We start from the raw sequence: 24,025 nt of genomic DNA, 5'->3' as shown, positions 1-24,025 counted from the left end.
TGACAGAGCAAACCTTCTTGCCACAGCTCGCATTGATGTTCCATCCTGGATGAGCTGCACTACCTGAGCCACTTGTGTGGGTTGTAGACTCCGTCTCATGCTACCACTAGAGTGAAAGCACCGCCAGCATTCAAAAGTGACCAAAACATCAGCCAGGAAGCATAGGAACTGAGAAGTGGTCTGTGGTTACCACCTGCAGAACCACTCCTTTATTGGGGGTGTCTTGCTAATTGCCTATAATTTCCACCTGTTGTCTCTTCCATTTGCACAACAGCATATGAAATGTATTGTCAATCAGTGTTGTTTCCTAAGTGGACAGTTTGATTTCATAGAAGTGTGATTGACTTGGAGTTACAGTGTATAAATGTACTGTTTGTAAATGTGAAGTTAGGGAACGCCTGCCTTAGATACTCTAAGCATATTTCCCACAGTAGCTGTAATCAGTATACAATGCATGTACTCTTCTACTGATTCACCTACTTCATCTCCCAGGTGCTGGACAATGCCATTGAGACAGATAACATGATTCAGAAATATGAGAATCTGGCCTCTGACCTCCTGGAATGGATTGAACAGACCATCATCATCCTCAACAACCGCAAGTTTGCCAACTCCTTAGTGGGGGTGCAGCAACAGCTTCAGGCCTTCAACACCTACCGTACTGTGGAAAAGCCCCCCAAGTGAGACACACACACACACACACACACACTTAAATGCACATTCCCAAACACAGAGTTCAAATATTGTCTTCCACTATGTCCTCCACCTACCTCCCAAGTTTCCCACACGCTTCATACCATCAGCTTGACTTGGAATTTACTGTAATATTACAGTATCTGTTCCCAGAATTGACTCACCATGGACATAACGCAAACAATCAGGGATTTTATGTGTTGCCCTTACAAGTGTAGACAAGTAATATCAGATTCATAGCTGGTCACCGTGTGAACTAATGCCTCTTGGTTCTGAGAAGTAACTTCAAAGAAAAGACAAACCCACACACTCCTCTTGCTAGTATCACTATTTTTAATTCAAGCTTCGTGTTGGCCTGCAGGTTGTTTGTCTTGAATCTTGTCTTGGAATCAGCACTGAGTGATTTCTGCTAGATGAGAAAGTTGCAAAGTTAAAATTGGCCAGATTGTAAAAATTCATTAAAACAAAAAGCTTTTTGCTCTTCCATTTAAGGTTAGGATTAAGCATCAGGGTTGGCAGTTAGTTTTAGGTTTAATCAGATTTTATGACTTTGTGGCTGTGCCAGCTAGTGACCACTGCAGAGCTGCCTCCGAAACAAGATTCATGATGAAATTCACTAACCTGCTCTTAGCCTTGGCATTCCTCAAAACTTTTTCCTGAATTCCTGTTTTTCATTCTGAGAGGTGGCTAAAATCAAAGCTTGTTCAGACAGATGTTTCAGCCTGTTGAAATTGACTTTGGCACCATTTCTACAGAGGCAACAATGTCACCCCTACTGCTGACAAAATATATATTCTTCTGTGGCCTACTGGCAGGAAAATAATGCTCATCTTTTTGTTGATAGCTGGAGTTGCATGGGTCAAGGTAAACGCCACCAGCCATTAGAGTGGAATTGGGCTAATCTCCCCAGTCAGGTTTACACAACATTACAATTATGTTATTCTCTTTGTTTCTGTCAGGTTTACACAACATTACAATTATGTTATTCTCTTTGTTTCTGTCAGGTTCACAGAGAAGGGCAACCTGGAGGTTCTCCTCTTCACCATTCAAAGTAAGATGAGGGCCAACAATCAGAAGGTCTACATGCCACGGGACGGCAAACTCATCTCAGACATCAACAAGGTGAGACCTAGTGCTCCTTAATAAAGAACAGGCTTATCTCAACAACCTGGCTAAAACAAACACTCAGAAACCCTTGTGTCCTCGATTAGGTTAGAATTGATTACAGTGATTGACAGACAGTTTAAGGGCGGTGAGCTGATCGACAGAGGGTTCAAGTAGATTTAATGGATAGACATGGTGGTTTCTGTGAGTTTAGTATAGTTAATGACAGTTAGATTTACTTTGCTTTGGGGATTGTACAGTTGCTAGGTGGGTTTAGTTTACATCACCATAGCTACCAAGGATAGTGGGAGTGAACTTTGGGAGAAGCGGGAATGGGGTGTTGGCGGGAACTGCAGCAACACTATTCCCTGGTGGCACGGGCGGTGTAGTAGCCGATCAGGGGTGCCAGAGGGAGGCAGCCACTTGTCAAAATACCGCCCCATTTCAAGTGCCGCCATAGGCGGCCGCCTAATGGGGGGGGGGGGGGGGAGCCCTGAGTACAGTAGATGTATTAGGTCCATAGAGTTCTGTATGGTGAACCTGTATGACTGTTACTTGAACGTGTGTGTCTCTCCTGTCAGGCCTGGGAGAGGCTGGAGAAGTCTGAGCATGAGAGGGAGCTGGCGCTGAGGACGGAGCTGATTCGTCAGGAGAAACTGGAGCAGCTGGCCCGCCGCTTCGACCGCAAGGCCGCCATGAGAGAGACCTGGCTGAGTGAAAACCAACGCCTCGTCTCGCAGGTAACACACACTCATTGATACACACACTGGGGGTACACACTAACAATGACACTACTCCTACTGTACATTATTTACCTGAACTGTTTTGGTTCATAGCCATCATCCGCTCTGGTCATGGACAATGAAGTAATTTACTCCCCTGTCTCATCCTCATGATGTTCACCCATTTAATATCTCCCTGGTAGTTCTATACAGAGCCATTTAATATCTCCCTGGTACGGTAGTTCTCTACTGTCGCGTCTTTACTATCATTAAATGAAGACTTTCAGTTTTTATCAAAGATTCTCTGTAAATAGTATTACGTGATTAAACTGATTAATCATGTAACTGTAATTAACTAGGAAGTCGGGACACCAAGGAAAATATTCAGATTACAAAGTTATAATTTCCCAATATAACCTTTCAGATATTTTCATATCTGATCAATCGTCTTCTGATTAATTAATTATTTATTTTACCTCACGTTACTCATTCCAAATGTCGTAAATTGTTGGTTATCTGCACGAACCCAGTCTTCATTATGATTCATCCATACATAAATTGTCTTATCATTTATTTATTATTAAGTAACAGTCAATATGGTTACAAAAAATAAGGGAATGTGCCCTAGTGGGCTAAACCGGCATTGCGGCTCGGTGAACAAAACGGAGTGGGGGTCAGCTGAGAAGTCACTACAGAGTTGATAATTATACAAATTGAAATGCTAATCCTTTACACATGAATGCTCACTCATTCGGGAAACAATTGCAATCAATATATATATTTATGCTCAGTTTGTCGTCTTGATCGCTGTTGAAAAGTTTGTTTCTTTTGTGGAATTGTCCGTCTCTGTCGTGGTTATATCTCTGTTGTGGTTATAGTGGATAGTTCACTGATATTCATTCATGTTGTAGAATGGATGTTTTGGCGGTTGTTCTTCGCATTCAATGGTACTGAATTCCTAGCTGCAGACAATTAATTAATATCAAAGACTTGTTCTTATTCTGTCAGTATCGATAGTCTAAGAGTTTAACCACGTGGTATGGTTAAAAGATTCCGCAATGGTCTCCCGTGATTGAGAGAAACATGGTCTGAGAATTTCTCAAAGTTGGGTTTTATTCGGAATTGCAGAAAAGGGGCTGTCCCAGGATGCCTGACCCTAACTGGGCTCAGGGGCGGTCCTCTGATTTAGTTCAACTCAAAAGGGAATTGAAGTTTTCTTAATTAAACAGTCCAAAATCACATTACACAATTTTACAAACAGTATCATACTCACTCATTCATATTATACAACAATTAGATGTAAACCTCATATCTGAGGCTATTATATAAACAGCATTATGGTAATGTGGCCACACCGTCTCCCATGAGCTTCCCCAAGTTGTAACAAATGGACCGGTTCATAGATGGATTCTTCACCGATCTTTTATACCTTCTCCGGAACATGAAATTTGTTCGGACCTCAAGTTCTTTGAGGTGGAAGAAATTCCTTTGTTCTCTATGAAAATTCACTCCGTCTCTTATACTGTGTGGCCATGAGGCACGGTCTTCTCAGGAATTTACGACCTCTCTCTGAACACAGCAGCCTAGTTGGAGGCAAGTGGGAGGCTCTTTTGTACCTAAAGAGGGCAACGTCATGACACTACAGACCCATTTAATATCTCCCTGGTACACTAGTTCTATACAGACCTATGTAATATCTCCCTGGTAGTTCTATACAGTTGGATACAACCCCATAACTCGCCTCACTCCTTTCTTTCCCTCTCTCCCTCCCTCCCTCCGTTAGGACAACTTTGGTTTCGACCTGCAGGCAGTGGAGGCTGCCACCAAAAAGCACGAGGCCATTGAGACGGACATCGGCGCCTACGAGGAGCGTGTGCAGGCTGTGCTCTCTGTGGCCAAGGAGCTGGAGGCGGAGAACTACCACGACATCAAGCGCGTGACTGCGAGGAAGGACAATGTGCTGCGTCTGTGGGAGTACCTGCTGGAGCTGCTGAAGGCCCGGCGCATCCGGCTGGAGATGAACCTGGGCCTGCAAAGGGTCTTTCAAGAGATGCTCCACATCATGGACTGGATGGACGAGATGAAGGTGAGGAAGATGGTGGTGGTGATGATTGAGGGATAGATTGGGGACAATGTGGTTGGATGGTGCGGTAAGAACAGTCACATTTTGATGTACGAGCAACTATCTTTGGCTTAGTTACATTGCCCACTATTGACCCCAGTGACCTGTGATCTTCCTGACCCTGTTGCTGTGCCCTGTATCTTCAGATGCTGCTGCTTTCCCAGGACTATGGGAAACACCTGCTGGGAGTTGAGGACCTGCTGCAGAAGCATGCTCTGGTGGAGGCTGATATCGCCATCCAAGCCAACCGCGTCAAAGCCGTCAACAACAGCGCTCAGAAGTTCGCCATCGACGCAGAGGGTGAGTCACGTGCTGGGATTAGTCAGTTTTGTGTGGTAGGTGATTTATTTTTGCTCTCTATTTTTGCTCTCTGGAGCGTAAAAGCAGGAGAGATTATAGATGAATTGTATCTTTAAGGGTATAGCTATACACTGAGTGTACAAAACATTATGAACACCTTCTCTTTCCATGAGACTGACCAGGTGAATGTTATGATCCCTTATTGTCACTTGTTAAATCCACTTCAATCAGTGTAAATGAAGGTGAGGAGACAGGTGAAAGAAGGATCTTTAAGCCTTGAGACAATTGAGACATGGAATGTATTTGTGCCATTCAGAGGGTGAATGGGCAAGACAAAATATTTAAGGGTTTGATTTAAGTGCCTTTGAACAAGGTACGGTAGTAGGTGCCAGGCGCAACGGTTTGAGTGTGCCAAGGACCGCAACGCTGCTGGGTTTTCCACACTCAAGTTTCCTGTGTGTATCAAGAATGGTCCACCACCCAAAGGACATCCAGCCAACTTGACACAACTATGGGACGCATTGGAGTCAACATGGACTAGCATCCCTGTGGGATGCTGTCTACACCCTGTAGAATCCAAGACAATGCTGCCACCTGTCAGAAGAATAAGTCCTTGTTCTTTGTCAGTTATATAAGCTTGTATTTTCAGTTTAAATGATAGAGGTGTTTTGAGTGTGACGTGTTCCTGTCCCCCCTTTTAGGCTACAAGCCCTGTGACCCCCAGGTGATCCGAGACCGCATGGCCCACATGGAGTTCTGCTACGCAGAGCTGAGCCAGCTGGCCGCCGATCGCTGCGCCCGCCTGGAGGAGTCCCGCCGCCTCTGGAAGTTCTTCTGGGAGATGGCCGAGGAGGAGGGCTGGATCCGGGAGAAGGAACAGATCCTGTCCTCGGAGGACTGTGGCAAGGACCTGACGGGGGCCGTGCGCCTGCTGAGCCAGCATCGTGCCTTCGAGGACGAGATGAGCGGTCGAGCTGGCCACTTGCAGCAGACCATCAAACAGGGAGAGGAGCTGGTGGCCGCCGACCACTTCGGCGCCGACAAGATCCGCAAACGCATCCAAGACATCCAGGCGCAGTGGGCGGCCCTGGAGGGGCTGTCTGCAGTCAGGAAGGCCCGGCTGGAGGAGGCCTGCAACCTGCACCAGTTCCAGGCTGACGCCGATGACATTGACGCCTGGATGCTGGATGTTCTCCGCATCGTGTCCAGTGCTGACGTTGGCCACGACGAGTTCTCCACCCAGGCCCTGGTCAAGAAGCACAAGGACGTGGCCGAGGAGATCACCAGCTACCGACCAGTCATCGACGCCCTGCACGAGCAGTCCAAAACCCTACCCAAGGAGCAAACTGGCTCAGAGGAGGTGCAGGGGCGCCTGGCAGGCATTGAGGAGCGCTACAAGGAGGTGGCTGAGCTGACCCGACTGAGGAAACAGGCCTTGCAGGATGCCCTGGCCCTCTATAAGATGTTCAACGAGGCGGCCGCCTGTGAGGTGTGGATCGACGAGAAGGAGCAGTGGCTCAACAGTATGGAGATACCAGAGAAACTGGAAGATCTGGAAGTGGTTCAGCACAGGTAAAGACATCCAGCATAACCATGCTTATTGAGTTCAGATGCATTATGTCAGTTGATCAATTTGGAGATCTGTTGTCATCTCAAGACAACCCTTTCTCTTGAGGCAGACTTGAGACATAGAACTCTCACAGTGAAACCTCTGTGCCAAGAAAATTCAGAATATTTCCCATGTTTGCAATATCTTTGTCTGTCAGAGCTAGAATTGAATGTATGTGCTCCCGGTGGTTTGGCTGGACATTGGAATGTAGCACATTGGAACATTGAAAGGGATGTGTGAAACAAATGCTTTTTATGCCAGCTAGAGTGGGCCGCTAGTGCAAGGTGTGGAAACTAGAATCCTGTAATTCACTTCCCTAGCAACAGAGCCTACAATGTTTTAAAGCCAAATCATTCTAAAGTCTTCCCACACTGAGATGAAACAGGCTGTGTCCTCAGTTAGCTTAGTGTTTTGGACAGTAGTTCAATGGCTTGTTTACTCCGTGTGTCTCTGGTCTGAAATGATGTCTCCCCCTCCACACTGTTTACTCACTGTCTACCGCATGGAACCATTCCCAGACTCCTGTTTCATTGGCTTTGCTTCATATACTGACAGCTAGAACATGGCATTACAGTTTAGCTGGGAACAAAGCATGTTAACAGAATTAACATTAAAATCACATTGTTTCCATCTGCTTATGTACAGTACACTCATTTCTCCTCCTCCCCCTATTCTTCACCCCTCTACCCCTTCTCCCTCTCTCCTCCTCTCCCATTCTTTGTCCATCTCTCTACCTCTTCCCCCTCTATCCTCTCTCTACCACCTCCAACCCTCTCTTCCTCCTCCCCCTTGCTCTACCTCCCCCTCCTTCTTCCTCCCCCTCTCTCTACCTCCCCCTCTCTACATCCTCCTCACCCTCTTCCCCCGCAGGTTTGAGAGTCTGGAGCCAGAGATGAACAACCAAGCATCCCGCGTTGCCGTGGTGAACCAGATTGCTAGGCAACTCATCCACAACGGTCACCCCAGTGAGAAGGAGATCAAAGCCCAACAGGACAAACTCAACACCAGGTCGAGTAACATCCTACATCAATCTTAACACCAATTACATTTAACCTCAGTTAAAAACCTCTAGTGGAAATGTATTCTCCCCTGACTGTGTGTTTCTACGTCACTCTAGATGGAGCCAGTTCCGTGACCTAGTTGACCTGAAGAAAGACTCCCTCAACTCAGCTCTGGGCGTGCAGAACTACCACCTGGAGTGCAATGAAACCAAGTCGTGGATCCGTGAGAAGACCAAGGTTATCGAGTCCACCCAGGAGCTGGGCAACGATCTTGCCGGGGTCATGGCCCTACAGCGCAAACTCACCGGCATGGAGCGTGACCTGGCTGCCATCGAGGACAAGCTGGGAGAACTGGGGAAGGAGGGGGAGTGCCTGGCGACTGAGCACCCTGACCAGGCCCAGGGCATCATGGGTCGTCTGGGGGAGATCACAGGGGTGTGGGATGAGATGAAGGGCACCTTGAAGAATCGCGAGGAGTCTCTTGGCGAAGCCAGCAAGCTGCAGCAGTTCTTCCGGGAGCTGGATGACTTCCAATCATGGCTGTCAAAGACCCAGACGGCCATCGCCTCAGAGGACATGCCCAACACACTGACTGAGGCCGAGAAGCTTCTGGCGCAGCACGAGGGCATCAAGAATGAGATCCGCAACTACGAGGAGGACTACCAGAAGATGAGGGACATGGGCGAGATGGTGACCCAGGGCCAGACGGACGCCCAGTACATGTTCCTGAGGCAGAGGCTGCAGGCCCTCGACACGGGCTGGAACGAGCTGCACAAGATGTGGGAGAACCGTCAGAACCTACTGTCCCAGTCCCATGCCCACCAGCTGTTCCTCAGGGACACCAAGCAGGCTGAGGCCTTCCTCAACAACCAGGTAACATCACATTGCACACTTCTATATGGCTGACACCATTTAGTCGATCAAGCAACAGATAGGCTGTTGCTTGACTGAGATTTATTTTAGTCGAGCAGTAGCAAACATTTTTTAAATAATTAATGGTGTACCAGACAATGGTCTGATTTGCGCCTGTCTGAGTGTGCTAATCTATTGAGAGGCCGTGGGGATGGCACAGTCTATCATTCTAAGATGTGCTACTGAAATTGTATATGGTTATATTATATAAGAACAATGGTGCAACACTAATAAAAATAATCACATTTTTATGCGCTTTCTCCCTCATTGGATAGCAGTCGCTGTGCGATGTTGAATTGGTGCCTATTCCAAACTGTTGCTATTTGCATAATAGCAAAGATACCCGGTGTATTGGTGTTGAGAACAATGAGGCAGAAGTGGAGTTAGGAGATGAGAACAGCCCTTGCCTTAATTAACTAAGAAAAGTGAGGAGATAAAAATGTGCCTGGCTTTATAAATCATCCATATACTGTATATCTACAGAAATGAGACAGGTCCTGCTTGTTACCAGTGTTTGTTTAATAAAGCCTCCTGCAACCACATGTCACTCGCTTTAAAAAGAAATTACACAGCGCAGCAAGTCTGAGCCTGGCACAATCAAATCAATTGCAGTCAGACTCCCTGTAGTCATTCGTCTTAATGATTTAATCAAACGGTTTGTTTCATCAGACAAGCTCAGTACATAGTTGATTTGATTGAAACACACAGGACATGTCTATATGGAAAAAATACACGTTTTAACATTTTAACCAATCGATTGGCGAAAGAACAGAAGACTCTCGGTCGATCAAGATTTTTTTTGTCAGGGAAAGCACTATACTTCTGCCCATTTTTGTTTCAGACAAATGTCAGTGAGCAAAATAACCTGAACGTTTTGAATAAATGTGATGGCACAGTGTACAAAGCAAGCTCTCTATACTGCAAGGACTGCATCATACTGTTAATGTTAACATTAGAGTTCAATAATGGCCTACACACATTGTTAAAGAACGTATGCGTGTGTGTGCACAATTATCAGTGTGTGTGTGTGTGTGCGCATTCCTTTGTGGTCTAGCCGACGGGCTGAACCCCTCATTATTAGAGTGATGCTAAGAGAGGCAGACGACTGTGCTGTTCAGCACTACCGCTCACATCCCAGCCAATCAGATGCTTGCACACACACACCTCTGTTGGCTCAGTCCTCTGGAAAGATTTGAGAGAAACACCATATCCGCTGTTACTGTGCTACGGTAGGCGACAGTACATGGGAGTCACCTGCATGTTCTTGATGAAGAGTCGAATGGCACACTCACACCGCTACTGTCCGCCTCCTTCCTCATTCCCTCTTTCCCTGCCTCCCTCCTCTCTCTCAGGAGTATGTGCTGGCCCATACAGAGATGCCCAGGACTCTGGAGGGGGCGGAGGGAGCCATTAAGAAGCAGGAGGACTTCATGACTACCATGGACGCCAACGAGGAGAAGATCAAAGCTGTGGTGGACACCGGACGCAGGCTGGTCAGCGACGGAAATGTCAACGCTGACCGCATCCAGGAGAAAGTGGACTCTATCGATGAGAGGTATTGAATACTTTGTTAAAAGCTCTATACAATTTGATTTTTGTGTATGTGGAGAACTGAGTGGTAGCCATCATTACCTATACATTTTTTTAAACGGCTGTTTCTGAACTCTTACCTCTCTCTGCTAAAGATATGTTTTAACGTGTGTGTGTGTGATGTGTGTGAAGACATAAGAAGAACCGCATGATGGCCAGTGAGCTTCTCTGTAAGCTGAAGGATAACAGAGACCTGCAGAAGTTCCTCCAGGACTGCCAAGAGGTAAGCTGCCCCTATCACACCCATATAACATACCCCTCACCTACTCTCTCTGGGTGTGTGTCTCACTAATTGGCTCTTTGGTGTGTGCAGCTCTCCCTGTGGATCAATGAGAAGATGCTCACAGCTCAGGACATGTCGTACGACGAAGCCAGAAACCTCCACAGCAAATGGCTCAAACACCAGGCATTCATGGCCGAGCTGCAGTCCAACAAGGAGTGGCTGGACAAGATCGAGAAGGTCGGTGACTTAATGATGTATATCTTCTCTTTGCCAATTTCGTTGCACATGTCCCCTCCCTTGAGATTTGTGGTGTTATTGTTGATGCTTATACACCACACTTCCCTCCAGTCTGATAAGAACAGCTCTTTCCTTTGGATAATTTAGTCCTTAATGCAGAGCGATCAAGTCATGACAACCACGTGGGCTATTTAAGCAATAAGGTGTGTGCTATATATGGCCAATATACCATGGCTAAGGGCTGTTCTTGGCTATTGGCCACAAACCCCCGAGGTGCCTTATTGCTACTATAAACTGGTTACAAATGTAATTAGAACAATAAAAAAAAGAAAATTGTGATTCCCGTGGAATACGATCGCGTATACCACCGCTTTCAGCCAATCAGCATTCAGGGCTCGAACCACCCAGTTTATAATACAGTTTATTTTTATCACTCTGGTACTATTTCACAAGTATGTGGTACATTTTCACAACTCTTAGTACAAAACTCCAAACTGGTAATGTGGCCCGTCTTTCATTCAAAACCTGTCATTGTGCATTCATTTGGATTGTAAACATCTCTCACCACACAACCATTGCTTAAAAATATACGTTTATTGTTAAATGTATTGAGAACATTGGTTTAATACCCAAAACACAACACAATTATTTTCAATTTAATATTTTTTTTGACCAGTTAATCCAATAGCAAACAATGCAAGATACGTGTTTCAAATCACCCTTAGAAGTGCTCACGGTAATATGCTACAGTACTGTAAATTACAGTAGATTAGTTTTCACATTAGGCAATACACTTACATTACCTAACAAAATGTACAGAATCTATTATTTCCATCTCTATCCAATGTCTAATCATTCATGAAAAAAACCAACTTATTTTTCAGATATAATTGCAATATAGGTTTACTGTCTAATCTAATAAAATGAAAAATTTAACCATGTTAAGTACGTATTCATTTGCATCAAGCCACGGTGAATGTCCTCATTGTTCATCATGCACCGCGGGACAACCTTTTGGCATGGCGAATCCAAGCTTGACATTGGTCTGCATTGATGTCGTCACATGCCTCATCCATGGCCAGAAGGAGGGTGGCACGCTTATGGGGATGGCGTTCGTACACCTTCAAATCCTCAATAGGGTTGAGGAAAGGAGAGTATGGGGGCAGATATAGGGTCACAAATCAGGGATGGGCCCATACCATGACTGAACCACGTCTGCATGGTGAAACCTAACATTGTCCCCCGCAATGATATAGGTGACCCCTTCACCTTAACAAGCCTGCTCAATTTCATTGAGAAACACAATGAGGTGTGCAGTGTTGTAGGATCCAAGTAATGGCCTACATCCTACCACACCGTCTTCAGAGATAGCTGCGCACATGGAGATGTTTCCCCCACGTTGTCCTTGCACTTCGACGGCCCCCTATTGGCTTATGAGGTTCCGCCCACGATGCCAAGTTGAAGCCCGCTTCATCAACAAAGATATACTTGTGATGGTTCACAGCAACATAAAGCACCATCCTAAAAATATAATTTGGTTAGATATTTTTACATTATAGTTCCAAATGATATTGTGAAGTAGCATTTTTTAATCAAATAGTAACAGTAATACAGTATATAGTGCTGTACCTGAACACTCGGCCCGCAGTTGTTTCACGTGGTCGTTGTTTCTCAAAGGCACCAGGTAAATGTGTTTCATAGATACCTGGTGCCTCTTCAAAAGGCGGGCAATTGTTTGTAGGCTGATTGATGCCACATCGGCAAAGGGGGGGGGGGGGGTCATCTTTCTCCTCAATGGCCTGCTTTATTTTTCGGACAGCCGTATGTCATTCCTGGTCCTCTACATTTCCACCACGGCCCACTCCTACTGGTCTGTCAGTGCACGGCCACTGCATATCCTGCAAACTTACCGGTGTTCTTGGCGAAATGTTCTCATGATTGAAATTATTTTAAATTGACATATTTTGGTATTATAATTTTTTAGGAGGTAGATCAGCTTTAATATTGCAGATTGTGGCTTCCATCAATGTAATTGTCTGCATAATTTACAATCCCCCTTATGTTTTGTAAATATATAATATATATTAAACTTTTATCCCATCGATCTCTGAACAGCATCCGGTTTTCTATTTGCCATATATTTTTCAACTGTGCTGTGGTGTTTCACAAGATTTATGAACCCTTTCTATTCTCAAAGTTTCTACAGATTATAAATGAAAACATTTTTTGGTTAGTTATATTATTGATCGATTGAGTATGACTTTTTAAATCCCAGAGCAGTGCTATTTGCAGAGTTAATTCCAGGTAAATGTGGCAATTCTTCAACCATTCCTGAACCTGTGACCAAAAACAAGCTACTTATGGACAGTACCAAAACAAATGATTGAATGATTCTGTCTCTTCGCAGTAAAAAACAGGATGGTTGTATCTACCATATATCTAACATTCTATTGGCTGCAATCATTTAAAATATATATTTTATATTAAAAAACAAAGTTTTGTATCAAGCGTTTTGTGTATCAGTTCATAAACCATGTGCCATGGAATCATTACATTGAAAGTCTCTGCCCAACTATTTTTCAATCTGTCACAGCTGTCAAGTTTTGAGTCCTTCAATGAAACTGGTGTACTTCTTTATTCATCACAATTTTCTTTAACCAATGTTGGTCTTTAATGCAGGGCAGAATGACAAGTTCCATACTTTCTCCCCCTTCCACTTGGCTCTTCAATTTTTGCGGTAATGCTGTAATTAGTTGGTTGTAATTTTGAACGGCGCAGAAGTTTACATATATTTTTGTTAGCTGCATGTGACAACTCCACCAGTTCTATTTATGATGTCAATTACAAAGATTATAGAGTTTTTAATTTTTTATCTCCAAATATTAATTTTTTTATTAATTAGTTCATTTGAGTTTAACTGATTTTTTTCTGTCTTTTAGTCTGGTGGATTACACTGACTTTCTATGGCCTGTTTTAAAAATGACTGATATTTTGGGGAAAGGGAAAGGGGCCTTTCTTGAACATGGTAAGACGTTCTTACTAATCTGAGAGAACCAGTTCGGATTTAATTATAACTTTTGGATGACTGAAGCCTTTAGTGAGTTCTAATGCTTTAATCTGTACTAATTTCTGCCCTCCGAATTTATATTGATTATATAAATAGGCCCATTTAATTGTCTGGCTTGCCATTCCAAAAAAGAATATGCTCTGATTTTAAAAAGTTGCTCGGCAAGACCATAAGCAAATGGGTGAACTGGGATATGACTAATCAGGGTGATTTTCGCCCCCCATAATTAGACAGATATTTTCCTTTCTGTGGTAGCAAAATTGTATCTATTTTTGTTAACGTTTTATTAAAATGTATTGTGGTGAGAATTTCTTGAAGACCGAGTATATCCACTTTACTGTCAGACCATTTTATTGTTAAACTACACAAATAGTTATATTTTTTTGATCCAATATGTAATATAGTACACTTATCATTAAGTTGTAATTTTTCTAACTTCTCTGGAGTATCTTGATCCTCTGAGGCTGTGGAGGGATCCAAATTTTGGATTTAAAATTACTTGAATCATCAGCGTACAATGACATCTTTGTTTTTAAGCTCTGGATTTCTAGCCCCTTGATATTATTGTTGGATCTGATTTTAATAACTAACATTTCGATGGCCATAATAAATAGATATGCCGATAGTGGACAACCTTGTTTTACTCCTCTTGACAGTTTAGTATTTTCTTAAAGTAGCCATTATTTAGTATTTTACACCTAGGGTTACTATACATAACTTTAACCCATTGTATTAGAGATTCTCCAAAATTGAAATATTCCATGCAATTATATATAAATTCCAGTCTACTTTATCAAAAGCCTTTTCAAAGTCTGCTATGAATACCAGGCCTGGTTTCCCAGATTTTTCAGTGTTCTATTGTTTCCAGTACTTGTCTTATATTATCTCTAATGTATCGTCCATGTAGCAAACCTGTCTGATTAGGATTGATAATATCTGACAATACCTTTTTTAATTCTATGCATTTTGCTGGAACACTGAAGGGGATGCCATTTTTTTAATGTACTGTATCTTTACCACCTGTCGTGGAAGATTCAGAATTTGTTGGTAACATTTGTACTATGTTTTATATTCATCAAATGTGTGTAAGTTACTTCTCATCAGAATGGTATTTTTGTATAATACTGTGGCGGGGTTGCAGTTATCTGTTCTATGTCGAGACTAAGTTGCATGGGCCGCAGAGAGGAGAGAGGTCAAAGTGTCATGTGTCAACATATATTTTACTCCCTACCTTTTTCTAGTGGGAAAAGGAGGGTGGCAGTGTCTGAAATCATTTTCATGCTCCCTTTTATCTTAACCTATAGCCTCACTCTCCTCTCCGTGAGCCTGTCCAGTTTTGGTTGTATTTAGAGTTGTTGTATCTAAATGACAATTTGATATATGCCTGTTGATTTGGAGGATTGGTTTATGGTTCTGAGTTTGAGAGAGGAGACAAAGCTGAACAAGGAATTATGCCGATGCTGTTTTATCCTCTGTATCTTTGCTATAAAGGATCCCATTTTGCCGTTGTGGGGGGACTCAACTTTTCATTAGAGATACTGAACTGTTGAAAGTCAAAATGCTATAGAGCTTATATAATTAAAGATGGACTTTGATAACTAACTCTGACGTGTGTGTGGTTTGCTCCCATGATTTGGTAAATAGAGGAAATTTCCACGACACATCTGGGTCCTGTTTCAGTAAAAGTAAAATCAGACCACCTTGTTCAGTATCTGATAATCTACCATTTTCATAGGAGTGGTTAAAACATGCCAATAACGGTCCTCTGAGTACCTGAAAGGTTTTGTATTCTTTGACTGGTATACCATCCAGCCCTGGAGTTGTCCCGGACTTGAAGGCTTTAATTGCATCAAGAAGTTCCTCTGTAATTTGCCCTTCACATGAGTCTTTCTGTACAGCTGTTCATTTTGCTTTATTATTAGAAATAAAATCCTTACAATTAACTTCGGTTAGTTGAGATGGATTAGACTGAAATGAAAACCTATGCTTAAAGTACTTTGTTCCTCTTTAACAAAATTACTTTTGGTAGCATTTCTATGTTGAAAATAAATAATTTGTTGCGTTTCTCCCCAATAATCCATCCAGTTCGTTTTATTTGTATAATATATTACACTTGATCTTTCTTAAATAAGTTCATTTATTTGTTTTTCCTCTGACGAATTCTGTGCCTCTGTGGTACAGTTTTTATTGCTATCTAGCTGATTGAATTCACAGTTGATCTTTTCAGATTGGGGTGAACTATCTGTCAGCCTCTGCCACGTTAAGGCCTCTGTTTACCATATGGTCAACAAAAATGGCTGGACTTCATTAGACACAACAGTTCCCTGCCGTCTACCTCCCTCTCTCTCCAATGTCCACCTCTTTGACCTCTTTGATGGGGCCCATGCCCACCTCTTTGATGGGGCCCATGCCCACCTCTTTGATGGGGCCCATGCCCACCTCTTTGATGGGGCCCATGCCCACCTCTTTGATGGGGCCCATGCCCACCTCTTTGATGGGGCCCATGCCCACCTCTTTGATGGGGCCCATGCCCACCTCTTTGATGGGGCCCTTGTCCACAAGCTCTTTGATTTCTTCCTCACTCTTGCTGTAAATCCTGCTCCATGTTGAAAGAAATTATCACATAGCCCCTTTTATATTGGCACCAATTGTGGTTACCACTATGTGAAATCAATTAGCAATAACGAGTAATCATTATGTATGTTTGTCATGTATCATACAAGTCATTTATATTTTTATACTTTACAAGCAACAATTTATTTATGTAGTTCTCAATCTATATATAGTAGACAAACCAGTTTAAAATCTATAGGTTTACCAAACGGTTCAGTGATTAAACATTAAGCGTAGTTGGATTAAGTGATGGTCAGATGTATATAAACAAATAAGAGAATCCTATGAAAAGTATTGTGAGCATTGCGTTGTTAAAGTCAATTACTTTATATGGAAGGTATTTCTAGATCAAACACTAATTAGGTTGGGTGAAAAAGTTAGAGTGATTTTGGATTTTTTTTGTGCTGCACTTAGTCAATTGAAAATGTCCTTTTTAGTTTTTGAAAAAAGAACCTTTTTGATGATCCGTTTTGAGTTTTGTACAAACTGACATTTCACCATGTGAAAATGCTACCAAAGGGAAAAATGCTATTTGCTTTCAGTGGAATTAATTTCAAAACAAGCTGTCAGCAGAACCAGTGCAGTAGCTCTGCAGACTAGAACTTGTAGTTTAAAAGTTCAGGATTGACGGCTTGTTGCCGAGAATGATCGTGAGCAGTGTCACATTGCTCACGTCCGATTTGACTGAATCACCAATTTCCCATTGTCTTCCTTCCTGAATGGCATTAGTGGAGCTCGATTGATCTCCATAATGTTCTAACGTGACTTTCTCCTACCCAATCCCAGGATGGAATGCAGCTGATAGCTGAGAAGCCGGAGACTGAGTCCATGGTGAAGGAAAAGCTGGCAGCGCTCCATAAGATGTGGGATGACCTGGAGTCCACCACCCAGACCAAGGCCAAGTGTCTGTTTGATGCCAACAAGGCCGAGCTGTTCACCCAGAGCTGTGCCGACCTAGACAAGTGGCTGGTAGGAGTGGATGGACAGATCCAATCAGACGACTACGGCAAAGATCTGACCAGTGTCAACATCCTGCTCAAGAAACAACAGGTACTGACTACTTGAGTTGTTGTATGTCTCCCTCAGTTATGTGACCATGCTACTTATTTTCCTGACTCCTTTGACACATGCATGGACCGGTAAAATACCAATTTCTCTATCATTTTAGCTCATGGTTTCATACTAGGTTAAAGCCACTATCAGTAATTTACCTCAGGAGGAATTCACTTGCATAGACTAACGATATAGCCAAACGATGAGCTAAGTGTTAAGCCTGATTTGTTTTCACTTTTACTTTAACTGTGTAAGCTAAACAGCACGCACATGAAGTGTTGGAACACAGTTTATTATGCAGATGGTTCCTTCATACTAGCGTGTGGAGCAGTAATGAGCAGACTAACCACGTTATGTAACAGCCCATGTTACGCACATACACACACTACCCCCCCCCCCCCCCCCCCCGGTCCCATTACGTAATCTCTCCCTCGCCTTGATGTGTGGATGAGCCAGCACTGTGTGTAAGAGAGAGCCAGAGAGAGGACAGGCAGAGAGGGAGTAAAGCAGAGTGATGGACGAAACAGTATGCTTATAATTTGAGGTAGAACGTCAGTGGAGCATGCTGATTTGTATAGGAGTGACAGTGAAATGAAATGTTGTGCACCCATAGTATCCTTTGTGTAACCCAGATCCAAAATGTGCGCTTTGTGAGAGAGGGAGAGCATTGTCAGTTTGTTCCATCTGGAAGAGGGAGAGCAAACAAGCGTGAGAGAGAGAGGAAACTCCAAGAGCAGAAATGAGAAGAGCTCTGGATCGCATGCTCTCAGTAGACCAGAGAGGGAGATAGAGCCTGCTGTAATCCCGTCTCTTTCCTCTCTTATTCCCGTCCACTCCTCTTCCTCTCCTCCTGGTGTGGCATCCCTAGATGCTGGAGAGCCAGGTGGAGGTGCGTCAGAAGGAGGTGGAGGAGCTGCAGAGCCAGGCCCAGGTCCTCAGCCAGGAGGGGAAGGATACGGACGAGGTGGACGGCCAGCGCCGCATCGTGGAGAAGAAGTTCCAGCAGCTGCTGGACCCTCTACGGAAGAGGAAGGGAAACCTCATGGCCTCCCGCGAGATCCACCAGTTCAACAGAGACATGGAGGATGAGATCGTAAGTACATTAGTCTAGCGTAGCCGTGGGTGTGTGCATGTGTTTCAGAGAAAGAGATTGTATGCCTGCGTGTGCAAGTGTTACTTGTATTTTTATGCAAATGTCTATAAGCTACAGTATACTATGTGCTTGTGTGAAATCTGTGCCCTATGGCAGTGTGGAACAGCATCAGAAGCTGAGCAGCACCTTGTCTGAAGGGATTTAAGATGTTAAAATGTTTGTTTTTTGTTGGGGGGGGGGGGTGCACTGAGTAGCAGCAGGTGCATGCTTTCATAGCTGTGGTGGTCTCTTTGTTCATGTGATGACTGTATTGACTCCTTTCAGGCAGACAAGCAGCAGCAGGCCATGTGTTTTGAAAGGACTGGGTTGGGTCTTTGAACTGAAGTGTCTGCATCTGTGTATGCCATCAACTGGATTTAAAATGCTTACTTCAGTCAGTCAGAACAAAAACCGCTTTGTCTAAGTAGTTCACTTGCATCAAGTTGTTAGTTGTGGTTAAGTTTAGATGCTTCCATTGCTTTTGCTACATCAGTGTCAATCTTCCAAAATTATTCATATCTATATCTGTTTTCCTCTTAGCTCTGGGTTGAAGAGCGAATGCCACTTGCAATATCAACAGACCACGGAAACAACCTGCAAACAGTCCAGTTACTCATCAAGAAAAACCAGGTAAGAAACTAACTCCATCCGTTTGAACCTTGAACAGTATTTCTATCTATAGAATATAGCTCTTAGCATTTACAGTAATGTCAGGGTGACAGATCTATTTCTGACTTCATTCTGACCTGCTGCCCTTTGACCTCTCTCCCACCAGACCCTGCAGAAGGAGATCCAGGGCCACCAGCCCCGTTGTGATGACATCTTTGAGCGGAGCCTGCCGGTCCTCAAGGATGATGACGACAGCCTCGGCGGAGAGGGGATCCATCAGCGGCTGGCCGACCTACGGCGCCTGTGGGCCCAGATTCTGGAGGAGACGGGCAAACGCCATGGACGCCTGGAGGAGGCCCACATGGCCCAACAGTACTACTTTGATGCTGCTGAAGCCGAGGCCTGGATGAGCGAGCAGGAGCTCTACATGATGTCAGAGGAGAAAGCCAAGGTGAGGGGTGCAGTGGGGCAGAGAGCTAAAAATTTGTTTTTTTATGAGCGATCAGAATGAATGTGAGGTAGGATGATGGTGATAAATGTTATTGGTCACATATACATGGTTAGCAGATGTTAATGCGAGTGTAGCGAAATGCTTGTGCTTCTAGTTCTGACAGTGCAGTAATATCTAACAAGTAATCTAACGATTCCACAACAACTACCTAATACACACACCTAAGGGGATAGAATAAGAATATGCACATATAAAATATGGATGAGCGATGACCGAGCGGCATAGGCAAGATGCATATGAGATGAGTAATGTAATATATGCATTTGGTATTTTATTAGGATCCCCATTAGCTGTTGCAAAAGCAGCAGCTACTCTTCCTGGGGTCCACACAAAACATGAAACATAATACAGAATGACACAAAACATGAAACATAATACAGAACAGTTAAACAAGAACAGCTCAAGAACAGAACTACATACATTTTTAAAACGTCACACGTAGCCTAGATATCAATGCATACAAACAAACTATCTAGGTCAAATAGGGGAGAGGCATTGGGCCACGAGGTGTTGCTTTATCTGTTTTTGAAACCAGGTTTGATTTTTATTTGAGCAATATGAGATGGAAGGAAGTTCCATGCAGTAAGGGCTCTATATATAATACTGTATGTTTTCTTGTATTTGTTCTGGATTTGGGGACTATGAAAAGACCCCTGGTGGGATAAGTGTGTCAGAGCTGTGTGTAAGTTGACTATGCAAACAATTTGGGATATTCAACACATTGACTGCATCACTTCTTAATTTTATAAGAAACTCAACTCTTAGCCAAGAGAGACTGGCAGTATAGTATTTATATTAGCCCTCTGATTACAATTAAGAGCAAAACGTGCCGCTCTGCTGGGTCCGCTGCAGCTTAACTAGGTCTTTTCTTGCAGCATTGGACCACACGACTGGACAATAATCAAGATTAGACAAAACTAGAGCCTACAGAACTTTATTTTTGGAGTGTGGTGTCAAATAAAGCAGAGCATCTCTTTATTACGACTCGACCTCTCCCCATCTTTACAACCATTGAATCTATATGTTTTGACCATGACAGTTTACAATCTAAGGTAACACCAAGTAATGTAGTCTCCTCAACTTGTTCAACAGCCACATAATTCATTACCAGATTCAGCTGAGGTCAAGCACTTAAAGAATGATTTGGACCAAATACAATGCTCTTAGTTTTAGATGTTCAGGACCATCTGGCCACCCATTCCAAAACAGACTGCAACTCTTTGTTAAGGGTTTCAGTGACTTCATTAGCTGTGGTTGCTGGTGCATATATGGTTGAATCATCATCAGCATACATGGACACGCATGCTTTGTTTAATGCCAGTGGCAGGTCATTGGTAAAAATAGAGTAGAGGGTCTAGAGAGCTGCCCTGTGGTACACCACACTTTACATGTTTTACATTCGAGACACTTCCATGAAAGAACCATTTGAGTTCTATTAGATAGATAGCTCTGGTTGAAAACCCATAGCACTTAAGTTTTCAACAGTTTATGGTCAATAATATCAAAGGCTGCACTGAAATCTAACAGTACAGCTCCCACAATCTTATTATCAATTTCTTTCAACCAATCAACAGTCATTTGTCAGTGCAGTGCATGTTGAGTGCCCTTCTCTATAAGCATGCTGAAAGTCTGTTGTTAATTAGAGAAAATTACAGAGAAATAGAATTGTATTTGGTCAAACTAAATATTTTTCCAACAGTTTGCTGTCAGCAAGCTTATAGGTCTGCTGTTAGAACCAGTAAAGGCCGCTTTACCACACTTGAGTAGCGGAATTACTTTGGCTTCCCTCCAGGCCTGAGGACAAAGACTTTCCTCTCTTTTTTTCCCCTTTTTTTCCATCATTCTTTATATCATTGATCTTTAATTCATAATACAGTTTCTTCTTCTTTTTGTTGCGTTTAGTCACATAATTTCTCAATTTACAGTAAGTCAGCCAGTCAGATGTACAGCCAGACTTATTAGCCACTCCTTTTCCCCCCCCATCTCTTTCAACCATACTGTTTTTAGTTTCCTCATCAATCTATGGAGCCTTAACAGTTCTAACAGTCAGTTTTTTAATAGGTGCATGTTTATCAATAATTTGAAGAAGCAATTTCATAAATTCATGAACTGCAGCATCTGGATGCTCCTCATTTATCACATCAGACCAATAAATATTTTTAACATCCACATCTGCAATATCTCTTATATACTATTTTAGGCCCAGCTGTTGGAACTTTGGCTTTCCTGGATATAGCCACCATATTGTGATCAATGCATCCAATGGGTACGGATATAGCTTTAGAACAAAGTTCTACAGCATTAGTAAAAATGTGATCAATACATGTGGATCTTGTTCCTGTAGTGTTTGTAAACACACTGGTAGGTTGATTAATAACCTGAACCAGATTATAGGCACTTTAATAATATGTAAACATTATTAAAGTGCCATTATTTAAAGTGACTAGTGATCAATTTATTAAAGTGGCAAATGATTTGATTCTGTATGTAGGTGGCAGCCTCTCTGTGTTAGTGATGGCTGTTTAGCAGTCTGATGGCCTTGAGATAGAAGCTGTTTTCAGTTTCTCGGTCCCAGCTTTGATGCACCTGTACTGACCTCGCCTTCTGGATGGTAGCGGGGTGAACAGGCAGTGGCTCGGGTGGTTGTTGTCCTTGATTATCTTTTTGGCCTTCCTGTGACATCGGGTGCTGTAGGTGTCCTGGAGAAGAGGGAGTTTTCCCCTGGTGATGCGTTGTGCAGACCGCACACCCTCTGGCGAGCCTTTCAGTTGTGGGCGATGCTGTTGCCATACCAGGCGGTGATACAGTCCAACAGGATGCTCTCAATTGTGCATCTGTAAAAGTTTGTTAGGGTTTTAGGTGACAGGCCAAATGTATTCACCCCGCTGATTGGGCTTAATAGGATGTAAGAGGATGGTGATTGGGCCTGACGGGGGAGGTAGGAGGATGGTGATTGGGCCTGATGGGGGTTGTGTCTGATGGGAGAAGCAGCTGTCTTTGGTAGAGATACAATGTGTGTTTTGGTTAAAACTGGTGGGTTGCACTTCAGTAGTTTGTTGGGCTGGATCTTTAGGAGGGGCAGAGTTTAAAAGGAACTGGGGTGTGGTTACAAGGCAAGATGCTTTTTTGTTACAAGGCAAGGCAATAGGAATTGGTTGGTACTGTACAAGGGGTATTTCTGCACTTGGTAGGACTGAATGTTGCCCGGTAAATTGTTGGTCTGTCAGGCAGAGGTGGATCCTTATCACAGTGAGAAATGAGGAAGTCGTGAAGGGTGAACGATGTGTGCAGCGACCTGGGCAAACATGGCCTTACGACATAGTTGTGTGGCATGCTGGGATATTGGGTGTGGAAGGTGAGTAGGCAGAGAGTAGTCCTCCCGTTCATGTTTTCATGTCCTTTAGTAGGCTGGATGCTCCTTGGCCCTTAATATTCTCCTACCACAGGACTGGATCTCTGTGAGACTAGTCGATCTCTAGTCGATAATGTGCCCTGTACACTGATTTGTATTTTTTTAAATTTATTTAACCATTATTTATCCAGGTTAGTCACATTGACATAAATTACATTTTTCAAGAGAGGCCTGGTCCAACCAAGACAGCAGCAGGGGGGTAACAATGTTTGCGACAAATATCAGACATACCGTAACAACTTACAAACATAGACACCCCATTCAAAAAATAATAATATTCACATAGACAAACATGCATTTAAATTAAAGGAACATACAAGTGTCATAGATACATATGATCAATTTTTTTTATACAGCCTGTACATGTACCACCGCATCAAGTCCTAATGTCAATCACATTCCTCAGTAGCATGTGAGTCAACCAAACCTTTAAACTCCTCCAGCTGGTCTGGAGAGAATTCCGAGAACACGGAGCTTAGTAGCTAAAATGTTTTGCCATGATCCATTCTGATTTTAGGAACTGTTAAAAGTAAGTAGGAGTAAGACCGTGACTCGTATTTATTTTCTGACCTTATCAAGGAAGAACAGAGAACTTGGCAGGTTTCCCAAAATGGCCTTATAGATGGTATACCAAACCATGCCCGTGTACGGTCTGTGCCGTCACCGTCTGTACCTTGACGCTCTCTCGTGTGTGTGTGTGTGTGTGTGTGTAGGATGAGCAGAGCTCTGTGGCCATGTTGAAGAAGCACCAGATACTGGAGCAGGCTGTGGAAGACTACGCTGAAACTGTCCACCAGCTGTCCCAGACAAGTAGAGGCCTGACGGCTGCCGGACACCCTGAAAGGTGAGTGGTCTCAGGGGCTCATCCTCAGGGTTAAAGACCACCTCCAGTGAAATTTGGAAGTTTAAACCATAATCATATCCACCCATTTCAGTCTAAAGAATTAAGGGTTTAAACCCAGCCCAGAGTGGTCAGAGACCAGACACTTAACCTCTTGCGACGAGCAATCCGGGAGCGTAATCATAGCCTCAAACGAATTAGCATAACGCAGTGGACATAAATACCCCTAGTAACTTTTCCTATTCATGAAAATCGCAAATGAAATTAAATAAAT

The 24,025-nt window shown here is 43.4% G+C and overlaps 1 protein-coding gene across 2 annotated transcripts in view; it reads left to right on the top strand.

Moving 5' to 3' along the window:
• Positions 1-24,025, top strand: part of LOC109890026 (spectrin beta chain, non-erythrocytic 1-like) — a 129,451-nt gene that overhangs the window by 81,805 nt on the left and 23,621 nt on the right. For both annotated transcript variants that reach the window (XM_020481984.2, XM_020481985.2), the window contains 16 exons: positions 493-680; positions 1,698-1,815; positions 2,379-2,537; positions 4,303-4,605; positions 4,788-4,941; positions 5,643-6,513; positions 7,421-7,558; positions 7,668-8,424; positions 9,816-10,018; positions 10,186-10,276; positions 10,367-10,513; positions 16,980-17,243; positions 18,115-18,339; positions 18,919-19,008; positions 19,154-19,438; positions 23,624-23,754. In XM_020481984.2, the coding sequence (XP_020337573.1) occupies positions 493-680; positions 1,698-1,815; positions 2,379-2,537; positions 4,303-4,605; positions 4,788-4,941; positions 5,643-6,513; positions 7,421-7,558; positions 7,668-8,424; positions 9,816-10,018; positions 10,186-10,276; positions 10,367-10,513; positions 16,980-17,243; positions 18,115-18,339; positions 18,919-19,008; positions 19,154-19,438; positions 23,624-23,754 (4,124 nt within the window). The remainder of the gene's footprint in view (positions 1-492; positions 681-1,697; positions 1,816-2,378; positions 2,538-4,302; positions 4,606-4,787; positions 4,942-5,642; positions 6,514-7,420; positions 7,559-7,667; positions 8,425-9,815; positions 10,019-10,185; positions 10,277-10,366; positions 10,514-16,979; positions 17,244-18,114; positions 18,340-18,918; positions 19,009-19,153; positions 19,439-23,623; positions 23,755-24,025) is intronic.

This window comes from Oncorhynchus kisutch, linkage group LG4, assembly GCF_002021735.2.
Source record: "Oncorhynchus kisutch isolate 150728-3 linkage group LG4, Okis_V2, whole genome shotgun sequence".
Lineage (NCBI taxonomy): Eukaryota > Metazoa > Chordata > Actinopteri > Salmoniformes > Salmonidae > Oncorhynchus > Oncorhynchus kisutch.
This window is presented reverse-complemented; position numbering and strand designations above follow the sequence as displayed.